Source organism: Amblyraja radiata, chromosome 7, assembly GCF_010909765.2.
Source record: "Amblyraja radiata isolate CabotCenter1 chromosome 7, sAmbRad1.1.pri, whole genome shotgun sequence".
NCBI classification, from domain to species: domain Eukaryota; kingdom Metazoa; phylum Chordata; class Chondrichthyes; order Rajiformes; family Rajidae; genus Amblyraja; species Amblyraja radiata.
In genome coordinates this window covers 40520436-40535253 of record NC_045962.1, presented here as the reverse complement: position 1 = coordinate 40535253, position 14818 = coordinate 40520436, and the positions used below count along the sequence as shown (strand labels likewise).

The window sequence follows — 14818 nt, the reverse complement described above, 5'->3', positions numbered from 1 at the left end:
AACATGTGAAAAGCTGATCATTAGGCAAGGTTGCCAGAGCAACTACTCATCTTGCTCTGGAGTGGTGAGGGGAGGGGGGGGAAGGTGGGATACAGGGAATGTGGGTCACCTGAAATTGGCGAATTCAATGTTCATGCTATTGGGTTGTAAACTAACCAGGTGAACTATGAGGCTCTGTTCTTGTCAAGGGTGCTTGGCCTCACTCTGGCAGTGGAGAAGGCCTGGGTTAGACAAATTGGTGTGGAAATGGGAAGGGGAGTTGAAATGGCCTGCAACCAGGAGCTTGGGATGGCCACTGTGGACAGAGCACAGGTCCTCTTCCAATTGATTACCTGGTTTACTCCTGGTCTCACCAATATAGAGGAGGCCACATAGGGAGCACCAAATGCAATAGACTAGGTTGGAAGAGGTGCAAATGAATCTTTGTGTCATCTGGCAGGTCTGTTTGACACAACAACCGAGGTCGGGATTTTACCTGGATCTCTGTGAGGCAGCAACTCTACCAGCTGCGTCACTGAGGTCATAGAGACCATCGAGGAGTCTATCTCAATGCACTCACAGGATGGTATATGGAGTGAGGGCCTCTTATATTCATTCTGGAGTCCATGCACACTTCTTTATAAGAGCTCCTCAACGATCTCATCACACAGTGCCCACTGGTTCAGGTAATAACTGTTGTAGCCTGGACAGGACCCGCACAGAGCTTCTATGTAATCTTCCCTCGATCCAGGGAGAGGTCTGATCACATGGGAGCATCTCAAAGTGTTTAACGAACAATAGTGCGCCACTGAATAGTAGCTTGGTGACTTCAGTGTGCAGAGGCATGTTGTTCATGAGGCAATTGCTGTTACCAATGGATGGGGTAATGATACTTGTGAGAAGCTCGGTGATCTTCCAATGCAGAGGGATGGTTCCTCTGCATGATGTGTGAACTGGTCCCTCTTCTCTCCTCCTCACCCACAAAACTGCTTCATTTTGATTAAAGTCTTCATGACCATAGTCTCCCCATGTCCACCCGTACTTACAATAGGAAAGTAGTTGGACTACTGCTGGGTCGCATAAGTCCTGACTAGAGATTTTTAGTAAGTAACAAAATAACACCTGGACTCCTTATTCTATGCTGAAATCTCATTAACTAAGGTTGAATGCTTACAGTACATGTAATTAATACCTGCCACAAGCGTATTCTTCCCTTTCCCTCTCACCCTCCTCTATGAGCTGCACCCTACATATTCTCACACAACAGTGTGTCGGTGATAGACCCACACCAGTCTGAAGAAGAGTCTCGACCAGAAATGTCACCCATTCCTTCTCTCCAGGGATGCTACCTGGCCCGGTGAGTTACTCCAGATTTTTGTGTCTAAAGGGGCTATCCCACTTGGGCGAGTTCTGGCGAGTTTGCCCTTGACTCATACTCGCAGCATGGTCGACATGAGGTCGTAGGAGGTCTTTGTAAGTCTTCTTCATGCTTGAGAGTGGTCCCGGTGTACTCGAGGCCTCAGCTAGTCGCGGCGTATTTTTCAACATGTTGAAAAATGCCCACGAGTAAAAAAAGGTCACCATGGAGAAAAATCGATACTTTTTTTACTCGTAGGTTTAGTCGTAGTAGGTCGGCATGTTAGTCGTAGGTAATCGAGGGTAGTTGAAGGTAGTCGTAGATAGTCTTCATCATAGTCGAAGGGAGGCCAAAGGAGATCGAAGGAGGTCGTCTTCACTCTCCACTCTTCGGTGTCCAATTTTTCCGAAGTTAGTCGTAGCTAGTCGAAGCTAGTCTTCAACATAGTCGAAGGAGTTCGAAGGAGGTCTTCTACATAGTCGAAGGAAGTCTTCAACATGTCATTTTTTCAAACTCTCCTAAACTCTTCTAAACTTGCCAATTAGATTGCCCAAGTGGGACAGCTCCTTAACTTCAGTTTAAACCAGCATCTGCAGTTCCTTCCTGCACGGTGTGTCAGTGATACCATACTAGCAAGTAATGACACACAGGGTCATGAATGAAAACTCCTCAATTGTTTGTACTCTTCATGTGTGCTCCAACAATCTCAAAACAGTCAAAATCATCGTGGACAAAGCAGCCCGCTTAATTGACACCCCATTCACTACCCTAAACATTAATTCCCACCACCACTATAGTGCACAATGATCCATCTACAAAATGCACTGCAGTTACTCACCCCAGCGGCCTTGAAAATACTTTTCAAACCCACAATCTCTACTACCGTGTGAAGGTGCATGTGAACACCACCATCTACAGGTTTCCTTTTCTTGTGTATCATCGTGACTTGGACATGTATCTCTCTTTTTTCCTTGTTGCTGGGTCCAAATTCTGGAACTTAGACCCAGCAAGTCTACCAGCTGGACTACCAGCTCACCACCATCTTCTCAGGCAACACATTGTGAATGCCAGTTCTGTGGATAATCTAAAAAACACAGGTCAGCTGATAGCAGCCCTTTGCCCAACCTCTGTCTCGTTCTTTCTCTCATTCTGCTGCTCTCTCCCCCACCCACCTCTCTCACACACATACCCATGCACATACGTTCCCACAGCATATATATCTGCAGGACATGATGGGGACGCTTTTATTCCGACTGTGAACACAAATATCTTTGACTGAGCAGTACCTGCTCAATTTTCTGTCCTTTTAATGCAGGTACAGGCCGCATCTTACCCCGCAGGTACTGCTACAAATCCTACTCATACTGTGCAGGGAATGACTCTGTGAAGTGATAACCCCAGACGCTGATTCAAGTTAGGTCAGCTGGAGCAGCCCTAGATTTGGAGGTTGAACGTATGGTAGTGTAGACTATGAACAAACAGATTGTGGCACCATTTTATATCCTGTTCCCTGTGAGGCCACTTGGTTCAAGTCCAGAGTGTTTAATTTTTATATGAAACAACAAAAGTACAATGAGATTCCTACATGCTGCAGCTTTGGCCTGTAAATGAAATTAGCACAGGTATTATATAACAATGAAAAATATATTCAATTAATAATGTAATATGAGGTGACCATAATAGTGCAAAAAACAAAGTGTGTGATGGAGCAAAACCTTCAGTCTAACAAACATCATCGTTGCCAAGTTAGTGTTGTATAGTGTTCAAGAGCCTGATCGTTGTTGGGAAGAAGCTATTCTTAAACCTAGTAGTCACAGTTTTCAGGCCACCTGCACATTCTGCACTATGGTAGTAGTGAAATGAGAGTGTGGCTAGGGTGGTGTGGGTTTTTGATGATAGTCGCTGCCTTTTTGAGGCAGCGCCTTCTGTAATCTCTTCAATGGTGGGAGGGACAGTACCTGTCATAGTCTGGACAGTGTCTACCATTCAGTGCAGTCTCCTTTGTTCCTGTGCTTTCAAGTTGATGAACCAGGCCACGATGCAATCGGTCAGTATGCTCTCTACCTTACATGTCTAGAGGTTTGATAGAGCATTCACGCCAGACCGAATGTCACACTCGCCTGTGTACCTCTCACAGTCACCTCTCACTACAGTCTTGAGCAAAGTGTACATCTATGACCTGGACTGCTGCTCGAACTGGCCATGACAGCAGTCTGAATCCAGTCCAACAAATACATTTGTGTTGATGTGAAGGGACAGAGAGCAGCCTCCCACTGCCAGACTGCAGCCACAGATGGGACACTGCTCTGCAATACTGGGACATCAAAACTTTCCTACAACATTCAAATGGGAAAAGTGCCAATGAAACTTTAGAGAACAGGGTCAAGCTGTTTCCATTGATATGCTATTTCATGTTGTTTTGTTCTAAAGTTTCTTCAGAATGCCTCAATATTTAGGTCAAGTAACACATTTAATTGCATAGAGGTAGGTCACACTAGTGTGGCAGCGCCTGCCTTTGCTGCAGACCACTGTCATGCTTCATCTTGTGAGGTAGTTAAAGTCGTGCATTTCATGTCAAAGTATTTGGATAAAACAAAGTATTTGGATTCCACTTGAAAATTACAGCCTCATCGCACAGACCGCAAGACTGTGAAATCACTGGTGTGATGCCATCTTATTTGGCACTGATTGCAGTTTGTCACAGGTCTTAACCCCTGCTTGCTGTGCTCTTGTTGTACTTATCATTACTACCTCTGAGGGAGAGACATGTATAAGAGGCAAGGAAATGTGGGGAAGGTGACAAGTTGAGGTGAGACGTCTGCTTTACGTTCCCCTTCCTCGAAGAGCCCCTCCACTTTTAGAACATGATGGAGATAAGAGAGACAGTAATTTATTCTGCAGGAAAGAATACTAATGTAATTGGTGCAAATTGGAACAGTTTCTACTGCTAACATTTCTTCAGTTATCCCCGTTGTCAATTTGTGCAATGGTTTGAAATGAAACTCTGTTGGAATCTCAGGAGGGATTTCTCATTGCTGAATGATTGTAAAATGTTAAACAGCATCTCCCTACATATTCAATGCCAATCTAATCAATATGTTGTTGCATTGCAATTTAGTCTCAGCTGCTTACTTATAGTGCTGACAAGCTACCGTTGGGAAGTCCACAAGTTTCATTATGTTTAGAGCTCCAGGGTGGAGGGGAGGGTGTTTTACAGTATATGGATGTTGGAGTTTTTCAACTAGGTGCCACAGACCTAGAACAACAGAGATATTAAGCAAACCACTCAGGTTATAGAAACCAGGATTCATCATTGATAAGTAATATTCAGTGTGGTGGCCATTTGGCTTGTTTTGTGTGTCATTAATTATGGCATGTGTCTTTAAATTTTAGACTGCCCGTTATTATGTAGGTGGGATTTATGACGTATTCTAGGGCATGTTTGGAGCTAGGTTTCTTGCACAGAAGCTTAGTTTTTAGTTTTAGTTTTGGAGTTATATGGGGAAGGCATACCCTTCGACCATGTGAAGTGTAACGGAGACACAATGAGTTTTCTAACGTCAAAGCGATATGCTGGAGTTTGACCAAGATTAAAGTGCACGAGTCGGAGAAGAAGGTCGGATGTGTCTTATTGTTTTTCTTCTACAATAAAGAAACTATTAATCAAAAGACTGTATTATGAAGATGTATCTGTGAAGAAGCTCTGAAGGTCTCACGGAGAGCTCACATGCGTATTACGACATTAACCATGTAATCTCCTTAGTAGCTACATCTTTAAAGACACATGCCATAATTAGTCACTTGAACGATATAAAAATCTGCGGCTACATTAAGAGCAGGTGGATCAGCAAAGGACATGGTGAGGAGGTTCAATGCGTTTCCATGGCTGGTCATAGGTGCATTGTGATGGAGAGCACTGCGGACTGGACAGTGTTGCATTACAATGGGGACTATGATTTAGCAGGCTCCCTTTGAAAAGTGTCTCTCCATCAGCTGCCTTGCCTGCTCTGCTGGGCAATGAGGCTGATTGGGTTCCACTGGGATGTCCTCCTATAGCTTTAGATCCCAGCTTTGCTCAGCCTACACTCACCTCCCTCAGGCCCTGGTCTACTCTGTCTTCTGGAATTAACTGCAATGTCTGGATTGCACAGTCATGCAGTCTATAGCTCAAAATGGAGGCATCTCCGTACCTGTTAGCCAGATGCTGAAGGACGCCCCAGTGTAATGCAGGCACCATAATCTCATTTCAAAGCCAATGGCATGTTCCACAATGATTCTGGTATTGCACAACAGAACTCACCTGCGCAGGTTGCGGGGTGAATTATGTGAGGAGGCAGCTGAACCCCTTACCCCCAGTATCCACCCACCCACCCCCGCCCCTTATCCAGCAGTGCAGCTGCTGAAAACATTTGGCAGTGCGGACTTCCTCTGGATAAAGGAACTGTGTACACTGCCCAGAAATTTGGTGTTCACTATGAGAAAATTATCTTATGATCCCCAACAAGTAATACATTCCTACTGATGGAGAGGGTTGGGGTTAATAGACAATAGACAATAGGTGCAGGAGTAGGCCATTTGGCCCTTCGAGCCAGCACCGCCATTCAATGTGATCATGGCTGATCATCCCCAATCGGTACCCCGTTTCTGCCTTCTCCCCATATCCCCTGACTCCGCTATTTTTAAGAGCCCTATCTAGCTCTCTCTTGAAAGCATCCAGAGAACCTGCCTCCACCGCCCTCTGAGGCAGAGAATTCCACAGACTCACCACTCTCTGTGAGAAAAAGTGTTTCCTCGTCTCCGTTCTAAATGGCTTACTCCTTATTCTTAAACTGTGGCCCCTGGTTCTGGACTCCCCCAACATAGGGAACATGTTTCCTGCCTCTAACGTGTCCAAGCTCTTAACAATCTTATATGTTTCAATGAGATGCCCTCACATCTTTCTAAACTCCAGGCTGTACAAGCCCAGCTGCTCCATTCTCTCAGCATATGACAGTCCCGCCATCCCGGGAATTAACCTTGTAAACCTACGCTGCACTCCCTCAATAGCAAGAATGCCCTTCCTCAAATTAGAGGACCAAAACTGCACACAATACTCCAGGTGTGGTCTCACTAGGGCTCTGTACAACTGCAGAAGGACCTCTTTACTCCTATATTCGATTCCTCTTGTTATTAAGGCCAACATGCCATTCGCTTTCTTCACTGCCTGCTGTACCTGCATGCTTACTTTCATAGACTGATGTACAAGGACCCCCAGATCCCGTTGTACTTTCCCTTTTCCCAACTTGACGCCATTTAGATAATAATTAGATAGAAAATAGGTACATGAGTAGGCAGTTTGGCCCTTCGAGCCAGCCCGCCATTCACTGTGATCATGGCTGATCATCCACAATCAGTAACCCGTTTCTGCCTTCTCCCCTTAACTCGCTGTTTTTAAGAGCTCTATCTAACTCTCTCTTGAAAGCATCCAGAGAATTGGCCTCCACTGCCTTCTGAGGCAAAGAATTCCATAGATTCACAACACTCTGGGTGAAAACGTTTTTCCTCTTCTCCATTCCAAGTGGCCTACCCCTTATTCTTAAACTGTGGCCCTTGGTTCTGGACTCCCCCATAATTGGGAGCATTTCTTGCCTCGAGCATGTCCAATCCCTTAATAATCTTCTATGTTTCAATAAGGTTCCCTCTCATCCTAAATTCCAGTGCAAACAAGCCCAGTCGTAGCATTCTCTCAACATATGACAGTCCCGCCATCCCGGGAATTAACCTCGTGAACCTACGCTGCACTCCCTCAATAGCAAGAATGTCCTTCCTCAAATATGGAGACCAAAACTGCACACCAGGAGTGGTCTCCAGGGCCCTGTACAATTGCAGAAGGACCTCTTTGCTCCTCTACTTAACTCCTCTTGTTATGAAGGCCAACATGCCATTAGCTTTCTTCACTGCCTGCCGAACCTGCATGCTTACTTTCAGTAACTGATCAACGTTGTATTTCCCCTTTACCCAACTTGACACCATTCAGATAATAATCTGCTTTCCTGTATTTGCCATCAAAGTGGATAACCTCACAATTATCCACATTAAACTGCATCTGTCATGCATCTGCCCACTCACCCAACCTGTCCAAGTCACCCTGCATCCTCATAGCATCCTCCTCACTGTTCACACTGCCACCCAGCTTTGTGTCATCTGCAAATTTGCTAATGTTACTTTTAATCCCTTTATCTAAATCATTAATATATATTGTAAATAGCTGCGGTCCCAGCACTGAGCCTTGCGGAACCCCACTAGTCACTGCCTGCCATTTTGAAAGGGACCCGTTAATCCCTACTCTTTGTTTCCTGTCTGCCAACCAATTTTCTATCCATGTCAGCACCCTACCCCCAATACCATGTGCTCTAATTTTGCCCACTAATCTCCTATGTGGGACCTTATCAAATGCTTTCTGAAACCTTTCTGGTACCCTACATCCACTGGCTCCCCATGCCTATTTTCCTCATTACATCGTCAAAAATTTCCAGAAGATTAGTCAAGCATGTTTTCCCCTTCGTAAATCCATGCTGGCTCAGACCGATCCTGTTACTGCCATCCAAATGTACCGCTATTTCATCTTTTATAATTGACTCTAGCATCTTCTCCCTCAACAGATATCAGGCAAACTGGTCTATAATTCCCTGTTTTCTCTCTCCTGCCTTTCTTAAAAAGTGGGATAACATTAGCTACCCTCCAATCCTGAACTGATCCTGAATCTATAGAACATGATCACCATTGCATCCACGATTTCTAGAGCCACTTACTTAAGTACCCTGGGTCGCAGACCATCAGGCCCTGGGGATTTATCAGCCTTCAGTCCCATTAGTCTACAATTTCCTGCCTAATGTGAATTTCCTTCAGTTCCTCTGCCACCCTTGGTCCTCTGGCCACGAGTACATATGGGAGATTGTTTGTGTCTTCCTTAGTAAAGACAGATCCAAAGTACCTGTTCAACTTGTCTGCCATTTCCTTGTTCCCCATAATAAATTACCCATAATAAATAATAATACTGGTTAATACAATTCTTCACTTAGATCAAAGTGCAGCCTAATTAGGCTATAAACTTTGAAGATACAGTGTGGAAACAGGCCCTTCGGCCCACCGAGTGCGCTGACCAGTGAAGCCCTGTACACTAACACCATCCCACACATTAGGGACAATTTACAAATTTACCCAAGCCAATTAAGCTACAAACATGTACGTCATTAGAGTGTGGGAGGAAACCAGAGCACCTGGAGAAAACCCACCAAGGTCAAAGGGGGAATGTTCAAAATCCATACAGACAGCACCCACAGTCATGATCGACCCCCGTCTCTGGGGCTGTAAGGTAGCAACTCTACCGCTACACCACTGTGCCAAATCTCATTGAACATGGTGAAGGAGACTACATGGCTAATGCAAAGATAGGAATAGGTAATGAATAACGCAAATGCTGCAGAACATAGAGGTGCCATCAAAAACCTTGCATAAAGCTTGGTTTATCGCTTTATTATTATTGCTGCAACAGAGCACAAGAACAATTCTCAATGCAAAATGGTTCAACAGCAAAGGAATTACAAATAAAAGTATTCTCGCCAACCAGTACTGGGCCGCAGAACGGTGACAGACATTGGGGAGAGTGACCAGTAGCCACAGGATTCAAGCAAGGGGAGTGACCAACATCTGGGTGAGTAATGACAGCCTGGGGGCTCTGGCCAGGAGAATGACTGCCCGAACCAGAAGTCCAGATTGGAGACAGGGTGTTTGGAGGTCAGATCCAGAGGTGGGCAGTGGGGAGGGCATCTGGGGGAGTTCATTGATCTATGAAACAGTTGAACCGTCGTTGGGTAACTGGGAGTTGAGTGCATCTCTCTGCTGTGTATTAATGGCCTTTCCGAGGCAACGGTGAGCAACGAATCACAACAACTGGTAAAGGTGTGTTGTTGCTACTGGGAAGGATCCGATGAAAGTTGTTTGTCTGTGAGAGAGAGTTGTGTGTGTTTGAGTGAATGTGTGTGTGGAAGTATGTGTCTGCTAGAGAGACTTGTGTGTGTGAGACAGAGAGAGAGAGAGAGTGTGCGGATATGACAGAGAGTTGTGTGGGTCTGTATATGTGTGAGAGAGTGTGTGTCTGTGAGAGGGTGTTGTGTGTATGTGAGACAGATAGAGAGTGTGTGTCTGTGAGGGAGAGTCAAGAAGGATTTCGGCCAGAAACGTTGCCTATTTCCTTCGCTCCATAGATGCTGCCGCACCCGCTGAGTTTCTCCAGCACTTTTGTCTACCTTCGATTTTCCAGCATCTGCAGTTCCTGCTTGAACGTTGTGTGTGTGAATATGTGCTGTGAAGATTGCAGCAAACATTTCACCTGATGTTCTTTATAATCAGAGCCCCCCATGATTGTGTTCTCAGGCACTGTGAATTCTCCCTGAGACATAATTTCATTGGCGGTGTGTTAAGGATGGGATAAGATGACATGCTTGAACACTATATTAACAGCATCGGAATGGAACCAAATGAAAGGATTTCCTTTTTTTTAGTTTGCATTCTGATTTGCATGTGCAGAGAAGATTTCCTTTGAACTGAGATGTTACACTTGTGTACAAAGCTGGGGAACAGTTCAGTGGATTGAATATAAACATGTGGCTTAATTACATACATTAATAAGCAATGGAATGAATGATAAAGTAGGATACTACTATAGTTCTATTTCATGTATGTTGTACATGTAGCAGAGTAACTCCTCAGGGTTGAAGTATTGGTAAATGTCTTTGTGTTATTGTCTCAATCTACAGTAGGGATCTGAGTGCCTGGCTGGAATCACAGTCACTGCCTGAATCAAAATGCTAGGTTTCCCAAATGAGAGAGATTGAATGAAGCAGGCCAGTATTCTCTAGTGAACAGAGAATCGACCATGATCCTGATGAGGGATGACCTCATTAAATGTATAAACTTCTGATATGGTTCATAGGCTGGAAGAAGGATGACCCTGGGCGAGAGGTCTAGAACCAAAAGTCACAGGTTCAAAATAAGCCCCAAGTTGTTTAAGACCGAGGTACCGATACACTTCTTCACTTGGAGGGTGGTGGGTCTTGGGGTTGGTGAACCTGAGGGGCCTGTAGAGGCTCAGTTGTTCAGCTTCTTCAAAACAAAGGTCTGTAGATCCCTGGATACGAAGGAAATCGAGGAAGATGATGACTTTGCAGGAAATTGGCCCCCCCACAGGCAAAGGATCAGCTATGATCTTGATGAATGGCAGAATAGGTCTAAGGGTCAATTTGCCTACTCATGCTCCAATTTCTTATGTACTTATGTTCGAATTAGAATAATTTAGAAATATATCTCACTGTTACAAGGCCTTTGGCAATCAGCTAGTTGTCAGGATGTCCCATGGTGGGTTCATAGAATGCTCCAAGATGCAGCTGAAAAATATAAGAGAGAGTTGTAAATCCGGAACCCACACACTCCCGGTTTCACCTCACTGATTCCCAAACATTCCCTCCCCATAAGAGCACCACAACCTGCAAGTAGCTTTCCAAATCACACACAGTTTGTTCATTTGGAAATGAAATTCCTTGCCTTTGCAGCTGCAGTTCAACAAACCGTCTCACAGAAGCTTCATAAGGGAGTTTGGGATGGACCCTAAATGTTGGTCTTGCCAATGATGGTAAGAATGAACAAAAACATCTCAGGGCAGATTGCAACACATTGTCCCTCTCGAAGTAAATGTCGCGTGCTTGAGACCATCTTGAGGGGACGGAGGTGCCAACTGTTGGAAAAATGAAGTGGTCCGCTGCTAATTCAATTCTATTATAATAATTGTTTAAGAAGGAACTGCAGATGCGGGAAAATGCTGGAGAAACTCAGCAGGTGCAGCAGCATCTATGGAGCGAAGGAAATAGGCAACGTTTCGGACTGACACCCGCTGAGTTTCTCTAGCATTTTTGTGTACCTATTATAATAATTGATGTGTACTCCAATTCAAGTCAGTAACACATCAAGTTCATAGCTGGAGGAATAATCAAGAACAAGATTGGACTCAGTCCTGAAGAGTCTTTGAACAAACTGCAGGTGGGTCAGGCAGCATCTGTGGAGGGAAATAGATTGACAGGGTTTTGCATAGGGTTTGTTTCCCGCTGTTTGTGTACTCAAGATTCTAACATCTGCAGTCTCCTTTGTCTCCTGTAGGATCTTTGGTGCTTTATTGAATATGTTTCTCTTTGCAATGGATGTTGCTGGTGAAAATGATTCCCTCTCTTTGACTATCAGGACAGAGAATTATTAAAGTCAGGCTTTTACCGTCTGTTCACTATATTTAGCAGCAGGATTTTAGTTGATGACATAGCTCAGGGAAATAGAGGGTAGTCTGTGTATACTATCTGCCAGATACTATCTGCCACACTCTATCTGCATTGAGTAACAATAGTTTAAACAGACTGGTTTATAACACGGTGCTATAACCATTCAATTCATGTGGCATTCATAATCCTAATCACCACTTCATTCCATCCAGACTGCATTGTCATTGTCCCTGCTTTGGTATGCTGTTGAAAAGGATTTGTTGTCATTTTTTGCTGGATTAAAGGTTGAAGGGGAGTGGCAGGGAGGGTCCATTGCACTGGCAGGTTCCCAGGAAGGTGAAACACCATGTGGGGGCCCAAGGCTGTAATTTATCCATTGTGACTGTGTTACTGCAACATTGTGAAGGCTGTAATTACTCTGTTAACATGATGGTTTTTTTGTTCCTCTCCCAACTCCTGAATAACGGACTTCAACCTTGTTGTGCTGCAGGTGCACAGGCCCACGTATTCGGGACTGCTTCGAGCTGATGGATAGGTATTATTGTGCTTTGTCTGCTGCATGCTGTGCTGTGCGAATGATTGCCGAGCAGGGGATAGTGTGGCGCTCTAGTTGAATCCAAATGCACAGGCCCTTCCATCTGAAAGATGGTTCATTCCATCCCCCCCCAACATGCTAGGTAACATCCACCACATTTTCATCTCATATCCTCTCCACCCGCCATTTTGTGTCTCGCAGGATGCCAAATGATGGATAGATAAAGGAGATGAAGGTCTTACAGCAACAAATCATCAAGTTAGCCTACTAATCACTCTGCCACAAGTGTATGATTATGATGAGGTGCAATCAATGGGATGATCTCTGTCCACTTGCTCTATTTTTATCTGTGAATGTTTCTTTTGTAAGTGGAATGCCAGACTGATGGAATCTAAAGAGTTTCACTAATCGCTCAGGTTTAACTGCTGGGGCATAGACTCTTGGTCACGACTGTGAGAATGGATTACTTGCTCCGATTAAATGAAATCAGGAATCTGATGTTTGTCAGGTGACATTTCAGCTGGAGAAAATGCGAGAGGTGTTGGGCATTTGCAGTTTGCTTTTAATTACCTGTGCTGCTCTCTAGTAACTAACCCAACTTACTGACCTTTTTCCTTGCCGCGCGATGCAAATTCCACGATTGAATTAACACTTCTGTCAACGCAAGGGAATGAAAGCATCCGAGGCAGATTCAAGACCGTCTTCGTATGTGCTGGGTCAACACTCCTAGGGTGATTCACAGAGAAGAAATATGAGTGATTGCTTTGCACACTCTCGATTCTGCTGAAGATAGGATTTCTATGACACTGATGCAGCCCTGACAAAGGCAATTAACTCCAATTCAGCTTAACTGCTTTCCTGGGCTCTAGTTCGAGCAGAAAAATCCAGCTCCTATCTGCTAAGCGTGGGAATTTTCTCACTCATGGTTTATCTGTGTTGCTTAGAAAGTGCATCAATTATTTTCCCCTGCACCCTCCCATTCTGGAAGCAATCAGTGCTGTCACATTGCTCAGTACCCAATCACGACATGTCCCAATAATTTTGCAGCTCTGTAACAGTGTCTTAACAACGCCAAAACAACGCCAAAATAACAGAAACACTTAAAGCAAAATCACCTCCATGCTGGTATTATTGCTGGCATTATTGTGAAACAAACATGCTGACAATGACCACCAAGAAAAAACAGTTTTCGGTTTTCTTTCTTGCTCCTATTTATTTGGCTCCACCAGAAAATCTCTTGTTTTTGCCCCTCCAAAACTCAAGTATTTTTTCTCTTTAGGCAGATTATCTGTGCATGAGATACACCCAGACACACAGCAGTGGAATCATCGAGAAGGATCTTGTTCATGGTCCCGATGTATAGCTATTGTCCTTTATCGCTGACATGAGGAGCATTTCGCAGATGGGGACTATATCAAACAAGGGAGATGAGTGAATAAGGAGAAACAATCTATTGGGAGGGGGTCAGTGATCTAGGGATATTGAATAAATCAGTACAAAGGATGAGCTGGAGATTGAAAAAAAAAACCAGAGAATACTGAGGAAATTTAGTAGATCAGGTATCATATGTGGAGTTTGAAGCAAAGTCAACTTTCCCAATCGATGACGATCATCAGAACAGATCAGCCTGAATATTTCTCGTTAAAAGCATGCATGGACTTCTGCATTTTGTAATTTCTTAAAAAGTGCTTCTGGGAAGAGAATTTTGTCAACCTGCGTGGCAAGTCTGCATGGACAACTCTCCCAATGTAACCACTGGTACCCAGGTAATTAGAGTCATACATCACAGAAATGGGTCCTTCGGCCCAACTTCCCCATGCCAACCAAGGTGCCCCATTTATGCTAGTCCCACTTGCCTGTATTTGCCCCGTATCCCTGTAAACCTTCCCGATCCTGGTACCTGTCCATATGCCTTTTAAATGTAATTATAGTACCTGCCTCAACTACCTCCTCTGGCAGCTCGGTCCATATAACCACAACCTGTATGAAAAAGTTGCCCCCCAGATTCCCAATAAGTCTCTCCCCTCTCACCATAAACCTATATCCCCTGGTTCTTGATTTCCCTGTTCTGGATAAAATGCATTTATCCTATCTATTCCCCTCATGATCTTATACATCTCTATATGATCATCTCTCATCCTCCTGTATTCCGAGGAGTAAAGTCCTAGCCTTTAGCTCCCTATAGCTCCTCAAGGCCTAGTACTTTCCTATTCTATAATGTTTAAAGCTGAGGAAGAACTTACTGAGAACAGAAATGTGGATCGGAAGGATTTAGAGGGATTATGGCTCAAATGCAGGCAAATGAATGCCAACTTTGCAGCAAGGATAAGTTGGTCTGAAGGGCACGTTTCCATGCTGTACAGCTCTATGACGCTGATCTTATAACGCACCAGGCATACCAAGAAATTGTGCCACTCTGATAACACTATACCCCAGGACTACGTATTGATTATGCAGCAAAAACAAAATACAGAGCAACTACGGATCAGGTCCTACCATCTCTAGTGAAAGATGATGAGCAATTAACCACCGCCCCCCCAGGAGGAAGAATCTCCAGGAAGGCCCATCCTCAGCAATGCAGGCCCCAGCATGCGAGATTGAAAGCCCAAACTAATGCATTCGCAACCATGTTCAGCCAAAGGT

At 44.4% G+C, this 14818-nt stretch overlaps 1 protein-coding gene across 6 annotated transcripts in view; it reads left to right on the top strand.

Annotated features, from left to right (window-relative positions):
- The window catches only part of erbb4 (erb-b2 receptor tyrosine kinase 4), a 798196-nt gene that overhangs the window by 593314 nt on the left and 190064 nt on the right, over positions 1–14818 (top strand). For 5 of the 6 annotated variants that reach the window (XM_033024312.1, XM_033024311.1, XM_033024310.1 and 2 more), the window contains exon 16: positions 12131–12175. The exons of the other annotated variant lie outside the window; for it this stretch is intronic. In XM_033024312.1, the coding sequence (XP_032880203.1) occupies positions 12131–12175 (45 nt within the window). The remainder of the gene's footprint in view (positions 1–12130; positions 12176–14818) is intronic. 6 annotated transcript variants of the gene reach the window in all.